Source organism: Amia ocellicauda, chromosome 15 (genome assembly GCF_036373705.1).
Source record: "Amia ocellicauda isolate fAmiCal2 chromosome 15, fAmiCal2.hap1, whole genome shotgun sequence".
NCBI lineage: Eukaryota > Metazoa > Chordata > Actinopteri > Amiiformes > Amiidae > Amia > Amia ocellicauda.
Window position 1 is genome coordinate 6,111,089 of NC_089864.1, and position 26,584 is coordinate 6,137,672.

Genomic DNA, 26,584 nt, shown 5'->3' on the forward strand with positions numbered 1-26,584 from the left:
CACTTACTAAAAGTAATTTTAACATGGAATCAACTTTTTTTTTTTTTTACCTTATAGATGCGATTATTGTATTCACACGTCTTCTCGACTAGAAAAGGGAGGAACAGATATTGCAGTGAATCCATCTGAACAGCGCAAGACTCTCAATTTAATGCATTTTTCTAACATTTGACATTTAATTTTATTGTTTCTTTGAATTGGTATTCATTGAATTGTTTGATGCTTACCACAGATTTTCATGTCACAGCAGTCAGTGGCATTATATGTCATTAAAACTTCATTCTCCTTGCAAGTGGGTGTTGGTTTGGGAGGTAATGGTACACACTCCTCTTTCAAGGTGACTTTACTGCAGGTACAGCTATGGCAATTGGATTCCCAAGTCTCACCAGCCTAAAAGACATGAAGACCCTGAGGTTAATTAATGATCCGAAAAAGATTGCACAGTAGCAGGGACACAACAGGGTCTACACAAATATTTTGAAATCACTTTGAATGAACCAAGTGTATATGCAGTTGAGTACTGAAATGTACCTGTACTTTCCCATATGAATGTCTTTTATGTATAAATGTGTGTAACTTGAGCACATACTAAATACTCTCCCATCTTTTAACCTAAGAATAGTGATCTCACCTTCTTTGGTTCACCAAGGGGTCCTTTGCAGGCTGCAAAATATATTTTAATATAAGAGAATTAAAATTAACCTGTACAGCAGAATGCTCAGCTTAAATCATGCAATGCTTCCATTGAATAGATTTGCACAGCAAGTGTCCCAGCTCTGACAACAAGACTCATATTTTGATATAGTGTTTTCCAACACTTTGAGATACAATCAGTTTCACAAGTATTGTAATCTGTTGAAATGCACTTTTCAAATTGAGTCCTTACAGTTTGCAGATTTAATTAATTAATTAGTAATTGTGAAACTAAGAAAACAGGTACAATAGTATTACTTACGAATTATGAGCGGATGAGTCGTGGGAGCTAAATAAAAGAGATTTGGTACCATATTATAATAAGTATTATTAATAATAATTGTATCATAACATACTTTTTGCCATATAAGCAAACTTATTTCTGATTTGCCCAAAAAATCCTGAATGTTTTTATGAGAAACAACATTAAAGGAAAACAAACATTTAACCTATTTACTGCATTTGTTTTGTGAAAAAAAAAAAAAAATATATATATATATATATATATAGCTCAATGAAGCTGGCACTCACTGGCATAATCAGTCATTAAAATGTCTGAAAATCTTTCATTGGATTCCAACTCCTGGTACTGTATTCACAACAAAAGTGGAATTCTGCAGATATTTTATAGATACATTCATTTGGTTGAAATTGTATAAATTAAAAAGTCATAAATAAATACCTGTAGAAGTAGTTGTAGAACCTATACATTAAAAACAAACCATGTTCAGTATTGACAGCAAAAATATTACTAAACTACAAATAGATTGTGAGTGGTATATTTAAAATTCTACTGAGCGGTATTTAATAGAAAAAATAACAATTGATATTCACTGTTTTCTTATTAATATTATGGTTATTGTGTAGTTTTGCTCGCTTTACTGCATTCCGGAGGTCAGCTTTTAATGTTTAAGAATAACAACATATCTGATGTCTGAAGAGGCTTCATGCACTAGCTTTCTAGTACTATATGTGAGGAATCTATATGACATCACTCTCAAGGGAGGCAACCCACCACATTATAACCCTGAATCCATAGCAAAAGTGAGAAGGCGCTCTATAAAGGGCAGACCTATGAGCTTGCATCAGCTACTAGAAGCAATTTAATGAGACCACAAACGGTACCCGACAGATAGATAGATAGATAGATGAAAGAGAGACTGCTTAACAATTGAAATTGAGTTCTGATATGTAAAACATTAACAAATACCTGTATGCACTGTGAATGCTGCATAGAAAAATAAAAATATTGTTATAATGCAAATAATACAATTATCTACAGGTAAACATAGTTATCTTGGAGACATAATTCAAATGAATAGTTAAGTATTCTGACCTATAAAATGACTGAACAGCTTATCCACAATACTTGTAGGAGCCCTCACAAATAATGGAGATAATTCATTACATAAAATGGAATGAAAAGACACTTTAAAATACTCAAATAACCGTGGAGCAAATCAATTTGGTTTCAGACTCCAAGGAAGATTTAAAACTGTAACAGTAAACATAAATTGGCTCCATGTGACCAATACGCAAAAATAATTCTGTTAATGCATCATGTATCTCAATGTAAAACATGATATTACACTGGAAGTATTATAAACGTGCAGAAAACAAAACATTTATATTCATATACAATTCAAAGCTATACCTGGTGTTATTGGTGTTGGTGTTGGTGGAGATGTCGTGGATTCTGTCACTGGTGTTGTTGATGTTGGTGGAGATGTCGTGGATTTTGTCACTGGTGTTGTTGGTGTTGGTGGAGATGTCGTGGATTCTGTCACTGGTGTTGTTGGTGTTGGTGTTGGCAGAGACGTCGTGGATTCTATCACTGGAGTTGTTGGTGTTGGTGTTGGCAGAGATGTCGTGGATTCTGTCACTGGTGTTGTTGGTGGAGATGTCGTGGATTCTGTCACTGGTGTTGTTGGTGGAGATGTCGTGGATTCTGTCACTGGTGTTGTTGGTGTTGGCGGAGATGTCGTGGATTCTGTCACTGGTGTTGTTGGTGTTGGTGTTGGAAGAGACGTCGTGGATTCTATCACTGGAGATGTTGGTGTTGGTGTTGATGGAGATGTCGTGGATTCTGTCACTGGTGTTGTTGGTGGAGATGTCGTGGATTCTGTCACTGGTGTTGTTGGTGTTGGCGGAGATGTCGTGGATTTTGTGAATGGTGTTGGTGTTGGTGGAGATGAAGTGGATCCTGTCACTGGTGTCGTTGGTGTTGGTGTTGGCGGAGATGTAGTGGATTCTGTCACTGGTGTTGTTGGTGTTGGTGGAGATGTCGTGGATTCTGTCACTGGTGTTGTTGGTGTTGGTGTTGGAAGAGACGTCGTGGATTCTATCACTGGAGATGTTGGTGTTGATGGAGATGTCGTGGATTCTGTCACTGGTGTTGTTGGTGGAGATGTCGTGGATTCTGTCACTGGTGTTGTTGGTGTTGGCGGAGATGTTGTGGATTTTGTCACTGGTGTTGTTGGTGTTGGCGGAGATGTCGTGGATTTTGTGAATGGTGTTGGTGTTGGTGGAGATGAAGTGGATCCTGTCACTGGTGTCGTTGGTGTTGGTGTTGGTGGAGATGTCGTGGATTCTGTCACTGGTGTTGTTGGTGTTGGTGTTGGTGGGGATGTCGTGGATTCTGTCACTGGTGTTGTTGGTGTGGGTGTTGGTGGAGATGTCGTGGATTCTGTCACTGGTGTTGTTGGTGTTGGCGGTGATGTCGTGGATTCTGTCACTGGTGTTGTTGGTGTTGGTGTTGGTGGGGATGTAGTGGATTCTGTCACTGGTGTTGTTGGTGTTGGTGGAGATGTCGTGGATTCTGTCACTGGTGTTGTTGGTGTTGGTGTTGGCAGAGACGTCGTGGATTCTATCACTGGAGATGTTGGTGTTGGTGTTGATGGAGATGTCGTGGATTCTGTCACTGGTGTAGTTGGTGGAGATGTCGTGGATTCTGTCACTGGTGTTGTTGGTGGAGATGTCGTGGATTCTGTCACTGGTGTTGTTGGTGTTGGCGGAGATGTTGTGGATTTTGTCACTGGTGTTGTTGGTGTTGGCGGAGATGTCGTGGATTTTGTGAATGGTGTTGGTGTTGGTGGAGATGAAGTGGATCCTGTCACTGGTGTCGTTGGTGTTGGCGGTGATGTCGTGGATTCTGTCACTGGTGTTGTTGGTGTTGGTGTTGGTGGGGATGTAGTGGATTCTGTCACTGGTGTTGTTGGTGTTGGTGGAGATGTCGTGGATTCTGTCACTGGTGTTGTTGGTGTTGGTGTTGGTGGGGATGTCGTGGATTTTGTCACTGGTGTTGTTGGTGTTGGTGTTGGTGGAGATGTCGTGGATTCTGTCACTGGTGTTGTTGGTGTTGGCGGAGATGTCGTGGATTTTGTCACTGGTGTTGTTGGTGTTGGTGTTGGCGGAGATGTCGTGGATTCTGTCACTAGTGTTGTTGGTGTGGGTGTTGGTGGAGATGTCGTGGATTTTGTCACTGGTGTTGTTGGTGTTAGCGGTGATGTCGTGGATTCTGTCACTGGTGTTGTTGGTGTTGATGGAGATGTCGTGGATTTTGTCACTGGTGTTGTTGGCGGAGATGTCGTGGATTCTGTCACTGGTGTTGTTGGTGTTGGTGTTGGTGGGGATGTAGTGGATTCTGTCACTGGTGTTGTTGGTGTTGGTGTTGGCGGAGATGTAGTGGATTCTGTCACTGGTGTTGTTGGTGTTGGTGGAGATGTAGTGGATTCTGTCACTGGTGTTGTTGGTGTTGGTGTTGGTGGGGATGTAGTGGATTCTGTCACTGGTGTTGTTGGTGTTGGTGGAGATGTCGTGGATTCTGTCACTGGTGTTGTTGGTGTTGGTGTTGGTGGGGATGTAGTGGATTCTGTCACTGGTGTTGTTGGTGTTGGTGGGGATGTAGTGGATTCTGTCACTGGTGTTGTTGGTGTTGGCGGAGATGTCGTGGATTCTGTCACTGGTGTTGTGGGTGTTGGTGTTGGTGGGGATGTAGTGGATTCTGTCACTGGTGTTGTTGGTGTTGGCGGAGATGTCGTGGATTCTGTCACTGGTGTTGTTGGTGTTGGTGTTGGTGGGGATGTAGTGGATTCTGTCACTGGTGTTGTTGGTGTTGGCGGAGATGTCGTGGATTCTGTCACTGGTGTTGTGGGTGTTGGTGTTGGTGGGGATGTAGTGGATTCTGTCACTGGTGTTGTTGGTGTTGGCGGAGATGTCGTGGATTCTGTCACTGGTGTTGTTGGTGTTGGTGTTGGTGGGGATGTAGTGGATTCTGTCACTGGTGTTGTTGGTGTTGGCGGAGATGTCGTGGATTTTGTCACTGGTGTTGTTGGCGGAGATGTCGTGGATTCTGTCACTGGTGTTGTTGGTGTTGGTGTTGGTGGAGATGTCGTGGATTCTGTCACTGGTGTTGTTGGTGTTGGTGGAGATGTAGTGGATTCTGTCACTGGTGTTGTTGGTGTTGGTGTTGGTGGGGATGTAGTGGTTTCTGTCATTGGTGTTGTTGGTGTTGGCGGAGATGTCGTGGATTTTGTCAATAGTGTTGTTGGTGTTGGTGTTGGTGGAGATGAAGTGGATCCTGTCACTGGTGTTGTTGGTGTTGGTGGGGATGTAGTGGATTCTGTCACTGGTGTTGTTGGTGTTGGCGGAGATGTCGTGGATTCTGTCACTGGTGTTGTTGGTGTTGGTGTTGGTGGGGATGTAGTGGATTCTGTCACTGGTGTTGTTGGTGTTGGCGGAGATGTCGTGGATTCTGTCACTGGTGTTGTGGGTGTTGGTGTTGGTGGGGATGTAGTGGATTCTGTCACTGGTGTTGTTGGTGTTGGCGGAGATGTCGTGGATTCTGTCACTGGTGTTGTTGGTGTTGGTGTTGGTGGGGATGTAGTGGATTCTGTCACTGGTGTTGTTGGTGTTGGCGGAGATGTCGTGGATTTTGTCACTGGTGTTGTTGGCGGAGATGTCGTGGATTCTATCACTGGTGTTGTTGGTGTTGGTGTTGGTGGAGATGTCGTGGATTCTGTCACTGGTGTTGTTGGTGTTGATGGAGATGTCGTGGATTTTGTCACTGGTGTTGTTGGTGGAGATGCTGTGGATTCTGTCACTGGTGTTGTTGATGTTGGTGTTGGTAGAGATGTAGTGGATTCTGTGACTGGTGTTGTTGGTGTGGGTGTTAGTGGAGATGTAGTGGATTCTGTCACTGGTGTTGTTGGTGTTGGTGTTGGTGTGGATGTAGTGGATTCTGTCACTGGTGTTGTTGGTGTTGGCGGAGATGTCGTGGATTTTGACACTGGTGTTTTTGGTGTTGGTGTTGGTAGAGATGTAGTGGATTCTGTCACTGGTGTTGTTGGTGTGGGTGTTGGTGGAGATGTCGTAGATTCTGTCACTGGTGTTGTTGGTGTTGGCGGAGATGTCGTGGATTCTGTCACTGGTGTTGTTGATGTTGGTGTTGGTGAAGTTGTCGTGGATTTTGTCACTGGTGTTGTTGGTGTTGGTGTTGGTGGAGATGTAGTGGATTTTGTCACTGGTGTTGTTGGTGTTGATGGAGATGTCGTGGATTTTGTCACTGGTGTTGTTGCTGGAGATGTTGTGGATTCTGTCACTGGTGTTGTTGGTGATGGTGTTGCTGGAGATGTTGTGGATTCTGTCACTGGTGTTGTTGGTGTTGGTGGAGATGTAGTGGATTCTGTCACTGGTGTTGCTGGTGTTGGCGGAGATGTCGTGGATTTTGTCACTGGTGTTGCTGGTGTTGGTGTTGGTGGATATGAAGTGGATTCTGTCACTGGTGTTGTTGGTGTTGACATTGGTGGAGATATAGTTGATTCTGTCACTGGTGTTGTTGGTGTTGGTTTTGGTGGAGATGTTGTGGATTCTGTCACTGGTGTTGTTGGTGTTGGTGTTGGTGGAGATGTCGTGGATTTTGTCACTGGTGTTGTTGGTGTTGGCGTTGATGAAGATGTAGTGGATCCTGTCACTGGTGTTGTTGGTGTTGGTGGAGATGTAGTGGATTCTGTCACTGGTGTTGTTGGTGTTGGCGGAGATGTCGTGGATTTTGTCACTGGTGTTGTTGGTGTTGGTGTTGGTGTAGATGTAGTGGATTTTGTTCGTTGTGTTGTTGGTGGAGATGTTGTGGACTTTCTCACTGGTATTGTTGTTGACGTTGGTGGAGATATAGTTGATTCTGTCACTGGTGTTGTTGGTGTTGGTGTTGGTGGAGATGTAGTGGATTCTGTCACTGGTTTTGTTGGTGTTGGTGGAGAAGTCGTAGATTCTGTCACTGGTGTTGTTGGTGTGGGTGATGTGGATTCTGTCACTGGTGTTGTTGGTGTTGGTGTTGGTGGAGATGTAGTGGATTCTTTCACTGGTGTTGTTGGTGTTGGCGGAGATAATGTTGATCCTGTCACTGGTGTTGTTGGTGTTGGTGGAGATGTCGTGGATTTTGTCACTGGTGTTGTTGGTGTTGGCGTTGGTGGAGATGAAGTGGATCCTGTCACTGGTGTTGTTGGTGTTGATATTGGTGGAGATGAAGTGGATCCTGTCACTGGTGTTGTTGGTGTTGATATTGGTGTTGTTGCTGGAGATGTTGTGGATTTTCTCACTGGTATTGTTGTTGACGTTGGTGGAGATATAGTTGATTTTTTCACTGGTGTTGTTGGTGTTGGTGTTGGTGGAGATGTAGTGGATTCTGTGACTGGTGTTGTTGGTGTTGGCAGAGATGTCGTGGATTTTGTCACTGGTGTTGTTGTTGTTGGCGGAGATGATGTGGATCCTGTCACTGGTGTTGTTGGTGTTGGCGGAGATGTCGTGGATTCTGTCACTGGTGTTGTTGGTGTTGGTGTTGGTGGAGATGTAGTGGATTCTGTAACTGGTGTTGTTGGTGTTGGTGTTGGTGGAGATGTCGTGGATTTTGTCACTGGTGTTGTTGGTGTTGGCGTTGGTGGAGATGAAGTGGATCCTGTCACTGGTGTTGTTGGTGTTGGCGTTGGTGGAGATGAAGTGGATCCTGTCACTGGTGTTGTTGGTGTTGGTGTTGGTGGAGATGAAGTGGATCCTGTCACTGGTGTTGTTGGTGTTGGTGTTGGTGTTGTTGCTGGAGATGTTGTGGATTTTCTCACTGGTATTGTTGTTGACGTTGGTGGAGATATAGTTGATTTTGTCACTGGTGTTGTTGGTGTTGGTGTTGGTGGAGATGACGTGGATTTTGTCACTGGTGTTGTTGGTGTTGGCGGAGATGTTGTGGATTTTGTCACTGGTGTTGGTGTTGGTGGAGTTGTCGTGGATTTTGTCACTGGTGTTGGTGTTGGTGTTGTTGTTGTTGGCGGAGATGTCGTGGATTCTGTCACTGGTGTTGTTGGTGTTGGCGGAGATGTCGTGGATTTTGTCACTGGTGTTGTTGGTGTTGGTGTTGGTGGAGATGTAGTGGATTTTGTTAGTTGTGTTGTTGGTGGAGATGTTATGGACTTTCTCACTGGTATTGTTATTGACGTTGGTGGAGATATAGTTGATTCTGTCACTGGTGTTGTTGGTGTTGGTGTTGGTGGGGATGTAGTGGATTCTGTCACTGGTGTTGTTGGTGTTGGTGGGGATGTAGTGGATTCTGTCACTGGTGTTGTTGGTGTTGGCGGAGATGTCGTGGATTCTGTCACTGGTGTTGTTGGTGTGGGTGTTGGTGGAGATGTCGTAGATTCTGTCACTGGTGTTGTTGGTGTTGGCGGAGATGTCGTGGATTCTGTCACTGGTGTTGTTGATGTTGGTGTTGGTGAAGTTGTCGTGGATTTTGTCACTGGTGTTGTTGGTGTTGGTGTTGGTGGAGATGTAGTGGATTTTGTCACTGGTGTTGTTGGTGTTGATGGAGATGTCGTGGATTTTGTCACTGGTGTTGTTGCTGGAGATGTTGTGGATTCTGTCACTGGTGTTGTTGGTGATGGTGTTGCTGGAGATGTTGTGGATTCTGTCACTGGTGTTGTTGGTGTTGGTGGAGATGTAGTGGATTCTGTCACTGGTGTTGCTGGTGTTGGCGGAGATGTCGTGGATTTTGTCACTGGTGTTGCTGGTGTTGGTGTTGGTGGATATGAAGTGGATTCTGTCACTGGTGTTGTTGGTGTTGACATTGGTGGAGATATAGTTGATTCTGTCACTGGTGTTGTTGGTGTTGGTTTTGGTGGAGATGTTGTGGATTCTGTCACTGGTGTTGTTGGTGTTGGTGTTGGTGGAGATGTCGTGGATTTTGTCACTGGTGTTGTTGGTGTTGGCGTTGATGAAGATGTAGTGGATCCTGTCACTGGTGTTGTTGGTGTTGGTGGAGATGTAGTGGATTCTGTCACTGGTGTTGTTGGTGTTGGCGGAGATGTCGTGGATTTTGTCACTGGTGTTGTTGGTGTTGGTGTTGGTGTAGATGTAGTGGATTTTGTTCGTTGTGTTGTTGGTGGAGATGTTGTGGACTTTCTCACTGGTATTGTTGTTGACGTTGGTGGAGATATAGTTGATTCTGTCACTGGTGTTGTTGGTGTTGGTGTTGGTGGAGATGTAGTGGATTCTGTCACTGGTTTTGTTGGTGTTGGTGGAGAAGTCGTAGATTCTGTCACTGGTGTTGTTGGTGTGGGTGATGTGGATTCTGTCACTGGTGTTGTTGGTGTTGGTGTTGGTGGAGATGTAGTGGATTCTTTCACTGGTGTTGTTGGTGTTGGCGGAGATAATGTTGATCCTGTCACTGGTGTTGTTGGTGTTGGTGGAGATGTCGTGGATTTTGTCACTGGTGTTGTTGGTGTTGGCGTTGGTGGAGATGAAGTGGATCCTGTCACTGGTGTTGTTGGTGTTGATATTGGTGGAGATGAAGTGGATCCTGTCACTGGTGTTGTTGGTGTTGATATTGGTGTTGTTGCTGGAGATGTTGTGGATTTTCTCACTGGTATTGTTGTTGACGTTGGTGGAGATATAGTTGATTTTTTCACTGGTGTTGTTGGTGTTGGTGTTGGTGGAGATGTAGTGGATTCTGTGACTGGTGTTGTTGGTGTTGGCAGAGATGTCGTGGATTTTGTCACTGGTGTTGTTGTTGGCGGAGATGATGTGGATCCTGTCACTGGTGTTGTTGGTGTTGGCGGAGATGTCGTGGATTCTGTCACTGGTGTTGTTGGTGTTGGTGTTGGTGGAGATGTAGTGGATTCTGTAACTGGTGTTGTTGGTGTTGGTGTTGGTGGAGATGTCGTGGATTTTGTCACTGGTGTTGTTGGTGTTGGCGTTGGTGGAGATGAAGTGGATCCTGTCACTGGTGTTGTTGGTGTTGGCGTTGGTGGAGATGAAGTGGATCCTGTCACTGGTGTTGTTGGTGTTGGTGTTGGTGGAGATGAAGTGGATCCTGTCACTGGTGTTGTTGGTGTTGGTGTTGGTGTTGTTGCTGGAGATGTTGTGGATTTTCTCACTGGTATTGTTGTTGACGTTGGTGGAGATATAGTTGATTTTGTCACTGGTGTTGTTGGTGTTGGTGTTGGTGGAGATGACGTGGATTTTGTCACTGGTGTTGTTGGTGTTGGCGGAGATGTTGTGGATTTTGTCACTGGTGTTGGTGTTGGTGGAGTTGTCGTGGATTTTGTCACTGGTGTTGGTGTTGGTGTTGTTGTTGTTGGCGGAGATGTCGTGGATTCTGTCACTGGTGTTGTTGGTGTTGGCGGAGATGTCGTGGATTTTGTCACTGGTGTTGTTGGTGTTGGTGTTGGTGGAGATGTAGTGGATTTTGTTAGTTGTGTTGTTGGTGGAGATGTTATGGACTTTCTCACTGGTATTGTTATTGACGTTGGTGGAGATATAGTTGATTCTGTCACTGGTGTTGTTGGTGTTGGTGGAGATGTCGTGGATTCTGTCACTGGTGTTGTTGGTGTTGGTGCAGATGTAGTGGATTCTGTCACTGGTGTTGTTGGTGTTGGCGGAGATGTAGTGGATTCTGTCACTGGTGTTGTTGGTGTTGGTGGAGATGTAGTGGATTCTGTCACTGGTGTTGTTGGTGTTGGCGGAGATGTCGTGGATTTTGTCACTGGTGTTGGTGTTGGTGGAGATGTAGTGGATTCTGTCACTGGTGTTGTTGGTGTTGGTGGAGATGTCGTGGATTTTGTCACTGGTGTTGTTGGTGTTGGTGGAGATGTAGTGGATTCTGTCACTGGTGTTGTTGGTGTTGGCGGAGATGTCGTGGATTCTGTCACTGGTGTTGTTGGTGTTGGTGTTGGTGGGGATGTAGTGGATTTTTTCAAAGGTGTTGTTGGTGTTGTCGTTATTCCGATAATAGCTGTATGAAGTGTAACAAAAAAAGATTATCCATAAAATACAAGAGAGGTGACGCAGATTGCATCATAAAGAAAGTGGGTCTTTTGGTAATTAATCCATTCATACACAATAGGATAATTCCCTAAGAGACGCGATTTGGAGCCCCAACATCTCACAATATGTTTGTAATAACTAGTAAGATGGCAATTTAAGCCCTTAGAAACTTAACACATATCTTTATACATTCATGTTTGAGTGGGTGGTTGGTGGTACTTTGAGATAAATAGGGGATACAAATTTCCAGTTTAATCAACAAATACAGCGTGATGTGGCTCATTCTAGATATTCAATGCTTGTTTTTTACTTAGCTTTCAACATAATTTACATTTCAGTTTTTAGAATACTTATAATATTCTTAATTATTTTCCACACACAACATGTGTTTATGCTTATTTCAAAATAGCTTTTTCAGTAATACATAAGACACCCAAATAAAAATAAGTTGTTTGTTTTTACTTACGTTTGCATTTGAACTCTCCAGATGTACATTCACTGCAATTATAAATTGGAAATGTTAGGCCATCTTAAAACATTTAGTTCTCTGGAATAAAACATGTCAAGTAAATACAGTACAGAATTAATAAATCAGTTGATTATATAAAATATATTATAAATTAATCCATCCATGAGAAAGTTATTGCTATATATAGAATTATTTGTATTATTTTGGTATTGTGGTTCAATTTAATATGGTGACTGAGGAACTTACCATTCCCTACCACAGGTATTTATTTTTGTACCAGGTAATATTGTTGTCCCATTGTAGAAGCAACTGCAATTTTCCAAAGTAGAACATTTCATGGTATTCTCATCAAAATATGGCTCTTTAGCTGAGCATCGTGGATAACAACCTAAATATAAACAGAAATTGATTTATATTTTGTGGCTTTCAAAGACTAGAAGTTTAATAGTTTTCCTTAGACTAAATCACTGAATATTCGTTTCTTATGATGGTTTGAATATATTTATAGGACCCATCCAAAAATTGACCTCTGCGAACCTTAATTTGTTTGTGTGCATACACACATGTATGTATGTATATAACACAGGTATACATATTTCAAATACATTTATGTACTGATATTTTGATACAGATAGATTAATTAAATGTGTAGAAAATATATTTGTGATATTTCATTGACATGTACTCTCTTGTGAAGAATGCCAGTAAGGATTTTTTTTTTTCACACTGGGTAATGAGCAAGATTTCTCTTTCTTGGTATCTGTCCTCTAGCACGAGTATGGAGACATTATGAGCTCTCTTTCACTCCCATATTTTCTCTACAAACAATCAGGCTTTACAACTGGGCAATTATGCTTTTCCTGCCAGTGGGGAAGCTTCAGAAACTAGCTTATACCCACCTTCAAGCTTTCCAGAGAACTTGTTGTTCCGGCCACAGGTCATGACACTCCCACAGGGTTCATAATGCCAGCTGCACTCTCCTGGCTCATTATAATAATCACAGTAAACAGCTGCAAGGAAAGAACACAAAGGATTTTGATGGTAGTAACGCTATGTTTAAAATATTATAACGTCTTATTATATATAATGTTGAGCATGTACGGCTGATACGTACGGCACAAGTCGGGGGTGCGCCAGGCGATACAAACGTCCACCTCGCTGCATGCTTCTGCATACGCCGCCACCGCTGTGCAAAAGCCGAGGAATTTGCCTTCGAATTCACAAGCACACGACTCCTGTACACACACATCGTAATAGGCTTGAGGATCGACCTGGAATGAACAAAAACACAGTATACTCATTGTAACTCATATTTTTTAATACATGTTACAAATGCAATGAAAACTGGAAGCAATTAAAATTCTGCTATATTTAAAGGCACTCTGGGGGGGATTTGTATTTTACCTTTGTGTGACATGGCTCAAATTTTGAACTTAGAATAATCTGGCACCTCCTGACCGCCCATGTGGAGCAGTATGAGTGCTTCTCACACGGGAACGTCTGGTTCACAGTGTCTGAGCAGAGCGCGCCAGGTGTTTTCCAGCTGTTCCCAAACTCCAGCACATTGGTCACCGATGACTTTGCTCTGGTCTGCAGGTCATTCTTCGCGTTGGAATCAAAGTTTCCACAGAGGCCACACACTTTATTCTGAAATGTAAATCATCATCAATAAGATTGTACATCTATATGTATATATGATACAGGTGTAGTCATCATTTGTCATCAATTAAAATGTTATCCCTTTGGCAAATGAAACAACAGCTGATTAACTACATTTAATTTAATTTAATTTAATTATTATTGTTGTTTTTAAGTTATGTTATGGAGAATGACTAGGTTTTAATTAATACATTTATAAATAAATCCATATTTTAATGTGCACATATAATATGAAGTATGAGTTTAAACCAATAACACAAAAATACACTTACTTTCCACTGTGTGTCCAGCAGAATGGTAATTCTTGTGTGCTTGTCCCACATCACCGTGATTCCCTTGTCAGGCAAAGTGATTATGATGTATAAGCCCACGGTGTGAACTGAGTACACAGGATCCATTTCACAGTACCTATCTGGCAAGGTTTCGGTCACTTTCATGTCACTCAATGTAAGGGTAACCTTATTCTGTAGTGGGGGGAAAGAAAGAAAAGCACACGCACAAACAAACACACAAACACATTAGGTCTGACAAATAGGAAACAGTTTAAACAAGGGAAATGACTGAGGAGAGATCGGGCCTTCATACCGGGAGCTCAATTACAATAGCGCGGGAGCACGTCAGCGCCTCGTCACAGCAGGGGACGCTTTCGGCCTTTATCTGGAAAGTTCCTTTCCCACGACCACAGTCGTCCTGCAAGAGCAGAGACGGGATTAGGAGGATATGTTTTGTGTGGGATAAAAAGGTTTGTATTCTGAGTGAGTATTCTGACTTAATCAGTCACAGTATGATATGGAAGCACTAATGATTATACTCTGAGAAAATGTCAGCGCATCGTTAAGACTGAAAAGGTCACTGGCATCGACCTTTCTTCATTTAAATCTCTATATACAACAAACCATCAAGAGTGCCAATAAGATTGTCTCCGACCCTTCTCATCCAGTGCGTCAGCTTACAACTGCTCCCCTCTGGAAGACGGTTCAGATCATTGACAGCAAAAGTGTTCATCCCAGTGCTATTAGGACACTTAATTATGAATGTATTCTCTCTATATCTCTAAACTCTGGTTTGTACTTGTCTTGCTTGCACATAAATATATTTAGTGTTGGTTGTGTACTGGGTTCAATGTCTGTATCTAGCACATGAGTTTGTCCATTAGTACAATGTAAGTTATCTCATGGCTGCTTGTAAATTTGTGTTTCATGTGATGTTTGATTATTTATCATGTTTCTTGTGTCATGTATGTAATAGAGCTCATTAATCAGGCTGTACTGAAGACAATTTCCACCAGCTTGGCTTTGTAGCAATAAATGAGTACACAATGTTAACGATGGACAGATAAGAAAACTAACAAAACAAACAAATAAGAAACACAATTTCCTCCTGATTCCTCCACTACATCTCCATCAACACCAACAACACCAACCACTGTGACACAATCCACAACCTCTCCAACAACATCAGTGACAGAATCCACTACATCTCCACCAACACCAACAACACCACTGATGGAAGAGATTATTTTGTCTGGATGTAGATCCCTGACGCACTCACCTCTACAAGAGTATATTCACATTCCCCGTCATAAGTGTACCAGTTGAAATCGAACGTCTGGTAGTGTCCGTCTCCATAAACCTGGCACTTCCCAGGGCAGGGCTTCCCAGTACAAATCCAACTTCCATTTTCACAGGTACTGTCATGTAATCAAAAACAGTCATGTAGTTACACGTTTGTAGACGGTCACGTGGTGTGAGTTTATACTCCATGTACAATTAACCGTTTTACGCATTCTGTGCACATATACATGAAACAAAATGTATTCATAAGTTGTTCATAAATGGTTCTTATCAAATACTGACCACTTCTTGCAGTCGGTTCTCACAGTCTGTCCTTTGTAGTACACTTCACCACCAAACATACATGTGCAATCTTCTTCATCAACACACGTTCCGTTGTGGTTTTCATACGTTCCTTCTGGGCAGTAACAGCCGCTCAGACACTCCTCTGTGGTGCTCTGTCAAGGTCAGGTTTCCAATTAAAATATACATTTGTGTGTTGTACATCAGGATGGGAATATCAAAAACTAAACTACAGTCCTGTTGTTACAATGTTTCTGAATAAAGACATGTCTAAGTGGCAATACTCTAAATTGCTCATATGATGAATGTTGGTTGCATCGTTTATGCAGTTTGCCTTCTGGATGTCTCTAGGCTCAAACTATGAAAAGCAAAAGTAAATCTGAAGATTATTACATTTGTACTGTATGGATATTTATTTGTATATTTCTGAATCATTAAACATTTACTCCAAAATCTGGAAAAGTAAAAAAAAAATACACTGATCAGCAGAAGTCTTTGTGTGTGTGTGTGTTGGGGGGGGACAAGTTGCAACATTTTAACATTGAACTTACAACTGGCAAGTTTAAGCTGTCACATGTCCGTTGGCTTGTGCTTGCTGTCTGAGGACAGTGAATATATTCTTTCCCCTCTGAACATGCTGAAAATAATACAGATATAAAAATACAAAATATAAATATAAAAATAATTCAATATAATACTGATTAACATACATTGATTTGTATATTCATCATTTATATATATACATATATTTAGACCATCTTACTATGCAATGCTTTCATTAAGTAGTTCCTTGTAAGTTTTTAATGCACTTGTGCTTCTCGATGCACATAAATGCATTTGATAAAGGCATTAACTGAATAAATTAACACACTGTGATCGTCTACAACTGCATGGTTTTCCAAATTGATTATTTAAAACGAATGGCATCAGTGTCATCATCATACATTTTTAAAAGAAAGATTGCAACACAATTAAATGGAAGCGATAGCAAAAGGAAGTATAACTTACAGTCAGATGGCTTGCAGTCAAGTTTACCATCTTCACAATTGCTAAAATGAAAAGGTAGAGAGCATTCACTTGAGCCAGTGTATAATAATCATGACTTAACTCATGATATGTGATTAGAACCGCTGTAGAAACACATGCATAACTGGATTTTCTGCCACAAAGAAACCACAAATTAAACTGTTAAATCCTGCCATACATTTGTGAAGTACTTCATACTGTGTTTGCATATCTGTACATCTTCTCAAAGGCTAAAGCACTCAGGCACAATGGGAAAAACATTTAAAGGGCATGCATCAAAAACAAAATCAACCATCCTATCATACTCCCTTGACTGCAGTTGACCATCACCATCATATGATGTACTGTGTCAGGTTAACTTGTTTGTGAAACAAAACAGAGTACCAGACCCGCTTTCTTCTGCAGTGTATAAGGGTGGAAATGGCTATTATGCTAATGAGATTAGGGGTTTATTTCAAATGCCCAGATGTAGTTTTCCTTCTGAAAAAGAAAAGAAAGAAACACCGACACACCTTTGGAGGACGGACAGAAAAATGTAGAACTCACCAAGACTGCCCGTTGATAACGGCGGGTCCTGGACTGACTTCGCCACCATTGTAGTAACATGGGCACTGAGCCTTTGACACACAGGAGAACTGGCTGTTCATGTGGGTGCCTTCTGCGCAGCCGCACCCGTCCACAGGCACGTCATTCACATCGCAGGTGATGTCGTGCCCAGAGAGGGAGCGGCAGGTGCGATTGCAGGCTCTCATGTTGTAATCGAACTCCTGGTTCTTGGGACATATTACGGCTGGAAACAGAAGTTTTAAAATCCGGTGAGTTTTCCAATAGGCTGTACCATCACTACTTTATTTTTTATGTACTATTTTCCTCTGTGGTATTAAGATGTGTAACTAGTAATCATCCTGTAAATAACTGAATACACAGTGTTAAATACGTTGAAGAAATTACTTCTAACTCACGGCACTCGTTTTTTCTCCAGTCTCCCACCATTATTCCCTCGGCAGCACATGCCTTAGCATAGTTCCCCAGGGCGGCACACAGACAGTCTTTGACATTACCCAGACATTTACACGTGCTTTGCTCACACATCTGGAAAAAAAAATAGCATAAGTGAGTAATAATTGTAAATATGCCAAAGCAACCAGCAGTAAGGCTCTGTTGATGCTGGGCCAAGCTAGGCCATGTTTTCCTGGCTTGGAGTACAACGACCCTTAAAGGCCTCTGTTGCCCTGTTGCTGTGTGAACATTGTCTTCCTCCCTCCAGTGCACAGTTGAAAGCAGTTATTAACAATAAACATTTGTGAAGGGTAAAAGAGAAATAACATGGCTATTTCAGATAATAACAATAACAACAACAATAAAACAATAAATCATATTAATAATATAATATAAATAATAAACTCACCTTTACATATCTGTCAAACCTGACATACTCGTGACATTTAGCAAATGGTCCATTTAGGTCCTTCAAGATCTCACACCTTTCTTTCCCATACATCTCTGTTGTGCAAAATGAGAAAAACACAGGATTGGGTAGCGCTCAAAATCTAGCACCTGCACACTCACGCAAATGCATTATTAAAGGAATGAATCTGGTTTCCCAAGAACTTCACAAATGTTTTCAAGCTAATGAATGAAGAAGAACCTCCATGTCTGGTTGTATTCTGTTCAAGGTGGAGAGTTAGTATGGAGAAACATGTGCATGCAGTATTTTGCATTTTAAGCATTGTTGTGCTTTCTAAAAATACTAAAGAATATATGATTTACTAGATGTGTAGTATATATCTTAGTCTGTAGTATATATGGAAGCCAGAACAATATGACAAATCAGAATTACCATAATCGGTGTTTGTGCAGATGGATGTAATCTTGTCTTGGAACTGTCCGGTCAGCCAGGACTTGGCAAAGTTCTCCGCTAGATGTTCGGGAATGCCACTGCTCGAAATGAATTCATCTGTAATGTCATCATTGTAGTTGCCACAGAGACCTGAGAGGACAAGGAACACACTCTATATGAATGTACAGGATTTATATTCTGTATTAAAAGCAAATACTTCAGTTTCTTGGTTTTTAAATGTCTTGTCTTAGAACTCATTCACATTATAGGACCACAAATCAACTTCTGTGTTCTGCATGCTGTGCCTTGGTTCGATTCGGGCCTTAGGTCAGCCTGTGTGGAGTGTATATGTTCTCCCCCATGGCTGAGTGGGTTTTTACCCGGTGCTGTGGTTTCCTCCCACTTTCCAAAGACATGCTCTTTAGGTTGATTGACTACTCTAAATTAACCTGTAGTTGTGTGTCCATCAGGTTGGACTCTGGCTCACTGTGGCCCTGTACTGGATGAAGCGGTTATTAAAAATGCATGGATCTTTTTTAACAGAAACCCTACCTTTTATTGTCCCCTTGTCTTCCACTGGCAATGTCACATATAGCTGCACTGCGGGTGTCCTCTGAATTTGCACCAGCAGCCCGGACGCCGTCTCCATCTGGATGTACATTGAAGATTGCTGGAAAATGTTCACGTTTTCTGTGAAATGCACACATATGTTAGATAATGCACAGATTTAAGAAAGATATTTAAACAAAAAAAGAGCTGTCAAATACAACAACAGACAAAGGCGACAACGGATCGGAGGGTAATACACTACATATATTTTGTGCCTAGACTATTGCAGTTGTTAAATGTTAGCAACAATATATCCTGCATATTTTGCATATATCAGATGCATAAGATAATACAAGACATACAAATAGATACAATATATCATGAAACACAAATGTTTATATGTGATCAACTATTCAAAACTACAATTAACAACATCTTCTTGGTTGAAAGGTATGTAAGTAATTTGCTGATACATTTATACAAGTGTGTCAAAGATAAAACCAAGGATACATGATACACTACCCATCACTTAACACACTCTGTACATATACCATATAGCTTTTACTTACCTGAAAAGTAGAATTTGTTATTTCTGTTTATTAAGCCCTTGTCAGTAAATTCAAATGTCTCCTGCAATAAATATGTACAAATATTTGAGTTAAACAACAGTTAATTGAACACATCTTCTAATTCTTGTTAGTTACCTAACTTAGCAAAGCAAACAGAAAGAATATATAACAACAAAACCTTATCGAGAAAATCATAAATTTATTGTACCACAAATCATACAAAATGAATAGTTGATTTTAGTTGTAGATTGTAGAATGTACCATATAACAGAAGAAAAGAAATTGACTGTGAGTATAATTCATGTTATTGTTCATCTATATTTATATGTAAATGGATAAGATAGACAGAGGACTTTCCAGTGAGATTAAACAAGGAACATTTAATTATTCACTAATTAGATACACCAATAGAAACAGTCTCAGAAGTCCAAAATAAAAATATTAACTTCCAGTGTATAACCATTAGTTTTAATATTCAGCTTCTCCACTAGCCCAGTTAGCTCTATAAGGCAAACACTTTAACGTCTGATTGTATTGTTACTTAATTCAAGAAAATCAACACACAGACATACGCACACACACACGCACACATACACACACACACACACATACAAAAGCAAATACACATCCTTTCACACAGACAAATATAACATGCTTAAAGATAACTCACATCATTAATGACAATTGTCACATGGTCCAAGGAGGATTTTGTTGGACAACTGTTAATAGTTATTTTCCAGTCTGGTCCCTGTTGATTAAAATAAAAGAGACCTTGTCCAATGGAGAATTATTAAGGTTTTCAGCAATTTCTTAAGATATGGGCTACTAATTTCATATTTTAAAACATCACAGTGATAGAAGGAAATATACAACGATTAAGCAGAGTTTAATGATGCTGGATTAGATTAGTGTGGATTAGATTGGAATCTTTGTGATATTATCTTTATATTATGAGTCTAAACAGGCTTGCAGAAAAGTCTTTTAAATACTGTATTATAGTAATTACAGGAATTCAGCATTAACACAGTTATTTGTGTAAGGCTTGAACTTCAAAAGTACCAGATTGTTTTTCTTGTCATCCACAAACCTAACATTTTATAGTAAAATGAATGTCTTATCATAATACAACATACCTGTACAGCTACATAACCACATCTTCCAGGCAGCATGTACCGTTTACCATCAAATGTAGTAACAAATTGTCCTCCTTCAATGGTACACCTTGAGGGGCAACTATATTTGGTGCAATCCCAATGTCCTTGTTTACATGTACTATAAAGAAACATGACATGGTTTGTTCCTTAAAAACATAAGCACTGCAAAGAAGAAGCTTTTTAAAGATGGTCACCATTATAATTGTACATTTGGGAAACTCACCATGTTTGGCACTGTTTAAACAGTTTGGCACCAGGATCATAGAGATTCCCACCAAACATGCAAGGACACTTATTCAGAGGCACACATGTGGTCACTCCCACATAATCATTCAGGACTGCAGGTTCTGTAGACACGAAGGCAAAGTGACACATTCAAATTCAAAGAAAGGGGGTGCTGAAAGGGAGGATCTTTCCTACAAGATGAAAAACTTCCAAATGTTTCTATGTACAGTATATATGTATATATGTATATTTACAAACACATACACTCTTGTTTTAAAAAATAAATACAGCAAATAAATACAGGAAATACTGCTTACCATCGTTTGTATCTTGACACACACAAGTTTTTGTTTGTGGCACGTTAAGTGGCAAGGTAGGGTTGGAACAAGTCTCCATAAAGGCGTTGCCAAGTTCCTTAAATACCAGGTTTCCAGGACATGTGACTTCATCTGCATTTGACACATGAAGACATAAGCAAAGTCAATGAATGATTATGAAATACTGTGATCTAATTAAACAAACCCCTGCATTAACATTTCACACTGAACTGAACCACAATGAAAATGGGATGATGTCTTACCGCAGTTAGTCTTTTTTCTCCAGGACTTTTTCAATGACTCATCCGGGCACTGATTCGCTAATTCCTCATAAAAGTCGCAGGCGCTCTGACTGGCATCCTTGCTGTTGCACACATTTTGGCGACAGGCTTTCAAGTATTTATTTAAGGGGCCACCATTCAAACATGACATAAAGTATGATGATATGGTCAAACTGCATTCCTAAAGGAATAATATTGTGTTTAGAAATTGAATATTTTAATTATATATATATACACACATGAAGCAATGCACAGTAGAAAATGGTTGTTTCCTATTGAGGGACTCTAACTGGATGATCTTCTTCATTATGAAACATTCAGAATATGCAAGTACTGACAACATATAGAAACATAACTAGGTAATACAAGGTAAAGAATAGTTTGACTGATATTAAGCATATCATATTTATTTCTTTATCATGTAGCCATCTGAGGTTGGAGCTCCCTGCTTGGGATTCGAACCGCACACCACCGGCGCCCCTCCGAGTGCTCTGCACCGCAGTGGCTCCAGCGCAGTAAAGTGTTAAGCCCTCTATGCCAAAAGACCAGGTCTCCCAACGCAGGAGGCTTAACACTACTACTTTTTCTGAGGGGTTACATCACCTTGTAACCTGCTCATTACATACCGAATGAGCCCCGTTACAATCAGCAGAAACGGACTTACAGTTTCTACAAAAAAAATATTCTATTGTTATATGCTTGCTTAATTTCCATGAAAACAGATCATTGCCAGATTCTCTTGTTGTTGAGAAGAATGACACACCCTAGAGCCCTTTGTAGGCTGAATGTAATAACGGTTTACCAAAATCCAAAAATCAATTCACAAAGATGACAAAATCTCAGCTTTCGCTGAAATTCTGTCAGGGATCACTTTGTAGTGAAGACTTACACTTGTACAACCTGATTCTGGGTCTTTGGTTAGACACTGGTTATCCACATTTATTCCATTTTCAGAAATCAATTGCCCAACAGTATCTGAAAAATACAAAAAAATAAAACATTTACAATTGCCAAGAATAAAAAATAGAAGTCGCATTTTTCAAAAGCAGGCAACGTACCATCCCTGCCATACATGCCACAAAGACCATCTGTCTGCCCACGGAGGCTCTGATCCAGTTCAACCTGTTGTGAATTCAAACAGAAGTTAAAAATCATGTCCTTAAAGGAACAACTGCCCCTTTTGGATGAATGTGAATGCTGTTCTGCTACATTGTTTTAATTTATTTATACTCCTTAATGTCCCACTGTAGAGAAACACGTACTACACGTACTGATCATGCAAAAAGTGCCTGCTGACATGTAATAATTAAGTCTGGACGGACACAGTATGAGGCATATCTTGTAATCAAACACATACCATTAGTAAGATGGTCCCAAAACATGGCCCAGCCAATAGCTCAGATTTCAAGTGTCATAAAAAGCCTTGACTAAAATGCAATTAGGTTTACCAACATGAAGTATTGAACTTGCTCTAAATACATCGACAGATAACATTTCAATGCAGTCTCACCCAAAGTGTGCTGATTTTATCCCCCAGATTTTTCCAAACCACAGATAACTTCTGTGTCCTGCTCCTCAGGCGAGTGTATATGCCGTAGGTATAGATGTGCACGTATGTGTGATCATATGGAAGAGTAACCCTGTTAATGGAAATGTTGGAGGAGTTAGGCAACAGTTCATATATACAGTCTCTTGCCTTTGCATATTTTTTACATGGTTAATTTGAAATTAAAATTAGTGGACAAAAGCAAAAGCTACTACATTGTCCAAAGTCATGTTGGTTGGTTGGTTGATCTACAAAGAATCTTATTTAGTTTTTACAGTCTTGCATGTCCTTTCTTATGAACACAGAACTGTGAGACTTTTAACCAGATGATTGAAGATGCACTCCAAACCTTTGCATTAATTAGTTTGCAAGAGCTGTGCTGAGCTGAGTGCAAACTGCGAAGCCAATGTCAATGTTGGCTGCTCATGAATTTTTTTTATAAATTGTACAAAAGCTCAAGATGCCAACGTGACAACTGTAATTAGCCTGAAAAGCCTGATAATCTACTGGCTAGTAATGAAATATGATCTTATATGGAGAGACTAGTATGGCAGCTGGATAAATCTATCCAAGGAAAGGTAACTGTAACAGAGCAGCATTTTCAGCTTTTATTGCCAGTGTGAAGAAGTCAATAATTAAACAAATGTGCCTGTCAATTAAATACATAGCCATAGTGTGCTCTGAAGGACACTTTTATTAGTTTACAGAGGCAACTGTTTAAAAACCCCTAGTTATTGGGAGGGGTCCTTTGTGCTGCCTTTACAATCAGCAAAAATGATCAGTTAATAAAGTTATGTCAATAACAAATTCATCTAATTTCCAAAAACAAGAAAACAGGTCTTACTTGTCCCCTTCAACCAGAATATCACCATTTTCCAATTGGATTTCAATTTGGTTGATCGTGATGGTCACTGTGTTGAGCATTTCCCGCATTTCCCGTTGTATTTTGATTTGGAAGTCAGTGCCCTTCTTGATGAAGGTAAAGATGCAGTTGGACTTCAGGTAGAATAAATCATCATTGAACGTGCGGATCACTCCACTCCCATATGTTTTACACACGTCTACAAGTAAAAGACATTCAATGAAACTAATTGAAACACCTACTTCAAAAATGTATAGCACATTATTCATCATTGAAGTAGGTTACACAAAGTAGTGCTTGCCATTGTATATTACTAATTATTAATCACTCACTAGTTGTCACCTTAAACCAGTTGGACATAGAGTAAATAATGATCACATGCCTTTATCCCCCAATCAGAAGGAATGACTGTAAAATGTACAGTGATCGGACACATGTTGGGAGGTTGAGGAGCTAAAAGCTCGCTGTAATACTGAAACATCCAATTATAAAATGCAGTATTACAAAAGATCAAGATAATGGTAAATTGTATGTATTGCTCATCTTTGTTAGACAGTGTTGAGTATTACAGTCCTGGATTAGTCCATTACAGATAATGTTTCTCTGAAGGCTACGTGTTGATTTTGCCTGATATGTGGAAGGTCCTGGAAGAAGTGTGGAAGGCCACCAGAGTTTATAACACACTTATTTGCAAGTGTCCCTATAGGAATGACAATGATTGTGAAGAAAAATTGTGGAATATTCCAGGTATATTGTGTATGATGGGATACTTGAATAATGTTATTTTTCATAAAACTGAGCACAATGTTTTAATTTACTTATGTTTCAGAGTAGAAAAATGCTAATATATATTATATATACTCAGCAAAATCCGAAACATCCCTTTTTCAGGACACTGTATTTTAAACATAATTTTGTAAAAATCCAAATAACTTTACAGATCTTTATTGTAAAGGGTTTAAACAATGTTTTCCATGCTTGTTCAATGAACTATAAACAATTAATGAACATGCACCTGTGGAACAATCGTTAAGACACTAACAGCTTACCGATGGTAAAGCTAAAGAGACCTTTCTACTGACCCAAAAGAAAGATGCCCAGAGTCCCTGCTCATCTGCGTGAACATGCCTTAGGCATGCTGTAAGGAGCCATGAGGACTGCAATGTGGCCAGGGCAATAAATTGCAATGTCCGTACTGTGAGACGCCTAAGACAGCACTACAGGGAGACAGGAAGGACAGCTGATCGTCCTCGTAGTGGCAGACCATGTGTAACAACACCTGCACAGGATCGGTACATCCCAATATCACACCTGCGGGACAGGTACAGGATGGCAACAACAACTGCCCGAGTCACACCAGGAACGCACGATCCCTCCATCAGTGCTCAGACTGTCCTCAATAGGGTGAGAGACATCACCGACAACAACGTTGCCTATGGGCACAAACCCACCTTCGCTGGACGTGATTTCCTGCAAGACAGGAATGTCAGTGTCTGCCATGGCCAGCGAAGAGCCTGGATCTCAATCCCATTGAGCGCGTCTGGGACCTGTTGGATCGGAGGATGAGGGCTAGGGGCATTCCCCCCAGAAATGTCCAGGAACTTGCAAGTGCCTTGGTGGAAGAGTGAGGTAACATCTTACAGCAAGAACTGGCAGATCTGATGGAGCCCATGTGGAGGAGATGCACTGCAGGACTTAATGCAGCTGGTGGCCACAACAGATACTGACTGTTACTTTTGATTTTGACCCCCCCTTTGTTCAGGGACACATTATTCCATTTCTGTTAGTCACAGGTCTGTGAAACTTGTTCAGTTTATGTCTTAGTTGTTGAATCTTTTTATGTTCATACAAATATTTACACGTTAAGTTTGCTGAAAAAAGTGAAAGTGAGAGGACGTTTCTTTTTTTTGCTGAGTTTATATATGTGTGTGTGTGTGTGTGTGTGTGTGTGTGTATTTACCAGGTTCGGTTCCTTGGATTTGGTCCATTAGATCACCTTTATTTGTGAGAGAAACAACAGGTTAGAAATACATAGTATAGTATAGTATAGAAATACAGTAATAATAATTAAACGTAAGTAAAAACAAATGCATGCTTAATTTCCTATAGAAAAAAAGTCATGGTCTATTGTTTTACTATTGGGGAAACGATGTGTATGTGTAGTATATATACACAAGGGTAATCAGGAATATGTTTTGATGTTGCCAAAACTTTATAATCATCAATTACAGTACAACTAATACTAAAATATACATAATAATAAACTTTCATCCTCATTTCCTTAATATGCCACATTTTAATATATTCTGATGATTCACGATAAACTACTATAATTCTTGGCCTTTTTTTTTCTTTTACAGTTTAATTGCATTCCGAAATACATTTTGACATTTTTTTAATAAAATATTTTTGTGTGTGTCACAACAAAAATCTGTGAAATTTGTTTTCAGATATTTGATCTACTGCAGACAAACTGTTGTCTTGTGTGTAATAGTAAATAGTTTAGCCCCATTTCTTTAATTATATTGTCTAAATACATGAGCTAAACATTTTATTAAAACGTGAATCTCAGTCCTGCAATGGGGAATTCAAAGACATTAACTCGGGGTTAAAAGAAAAATTGGAAAAAGGTAATCGAGGTGAATAGCAGCAGTAATAGTATAGCCACAGCATTACAATCTGCATCATAAAATATTGCTCCAAGCAGTGCTAGATGGTTACTATGAGAATAGTAATAAAGCACATAACGTTCAGCATTATGTTGATAATAGTGTATTTAAATACTTCTCAGTGAATAGAGAACTGATATGTATTGCTACATGTGTAATGTTTAACCATGATTACCTTCATCTTCTTCCTCATCACTTTCAGGACCATTACCTAATAACGAAAATGAAATATTGATCAATTTAGATTTGAATTCTGCAATAGCGGGGAGGATGTGAATGGGATGAAAATCAATATTCAGAAACACTGAATATTTGGGGGGTGAGCTCCCGTACTTTCCACGGCAGTGCAATAGTTTTTTTATCCACAGCCATACAATGCATATTACATCAAAAATGTTGCTCCCAACAGTGCTACAATATGACAATAGTAATTAAGCAAGTAAAGTACATCATTATGTTGTAATGGCCTATTTAAATAAGTTTAATGTTTAACCGTGTTTACCTTGATTTTCATCATCAGCACTTGCAGTCGTTGAGAGTGTAACTAAAAAAACATGTCAGTTT

At 40.3% G+C, this 26,584-nt stretch overlaps 2 protein-coding genes across 2 annotated transcripts; both read right to left on the reverse strand.

The window, feature by feature from the left end:
- Window positions 1-306: 306 nt before the first annotated feature.
- LOC136711066 (mucin-2-like) lies at window positions 307-11,281 on the reverse strand. Its single transcript, XM_066687039.1, has 14 exons — window positions 11,265-11,281; window positions 10,126-10,966; window positions 10,053-10,084; window positions 7,822-9,955; window positions 7,749-7,780; window positions 5,760-7,651; window positions 4,443-5,716; window positions 4,296-4,336; window positions 2,348-4,258; window positions 1,904-1,921; window positions 1,376-1,396; window positions 956-982; window positions 632-663; window positions 307-390 (listed from the first exon to the last, which is right to left on the reverse strand). Exons 1-13 carry the CDS (start codon window positions 11,279-11,281, stop codon window positions 642-644), a joined length of 8,262 nt encoding a protein of 2,753 aa, XP_066543136.1. The 3' UTR covers window positions 307-390; window positions 632-641.
- A 175-nt stretch (window positions 11,282-11,456) lies between these two features.
- On the reverse strand, window positions 11,457-26,560 carry LOC136711067 (mucin-19-like). The gene is made up of 24 exons (XM_066687040.1): window positions 26,523-26,560; window positions 26,196-26,231; window positions 25,312-25,347; window positions 23,334-23,550; window positions 20,926-21,026; window positions 20,663-20,794; window positions 20,344-20,467; window positions 20,100-20,238; window positions 18,967-19,027; window positions 18,401-18,538; window positions 17,849-17,998; window positions 17,417-17,511; window positions 16,971-17,100; window positions 16,555-16,798; window positions 16,207-16,246; window positions 14,983-15,137; window positions 14,678-14,816; window positions 13,712-13,816; window positions 13,399-13,590; window positions 12,872-13,114; window positions 12,582-12,738; window positions 12,367-12,477; window positions 11,714-11,855; window positions 11,457-11,496 (listed from the first exon to the last, which is right to left on the reverse strand). Exons 3-24 carry the CDS (start codon window positions 25,337-25,339, stop codon window positions 11,457-11,459), a joined length of 2,883 nt encoding a protein of 960 aa, XP_066543137.1. The 5' UTR covers window positions 25,340-25,347; window positions 26,196-26,231; window positions 26,523-26,560.
- Window positions 26,561-26,584: the final 24 nt, after the last annotated feature.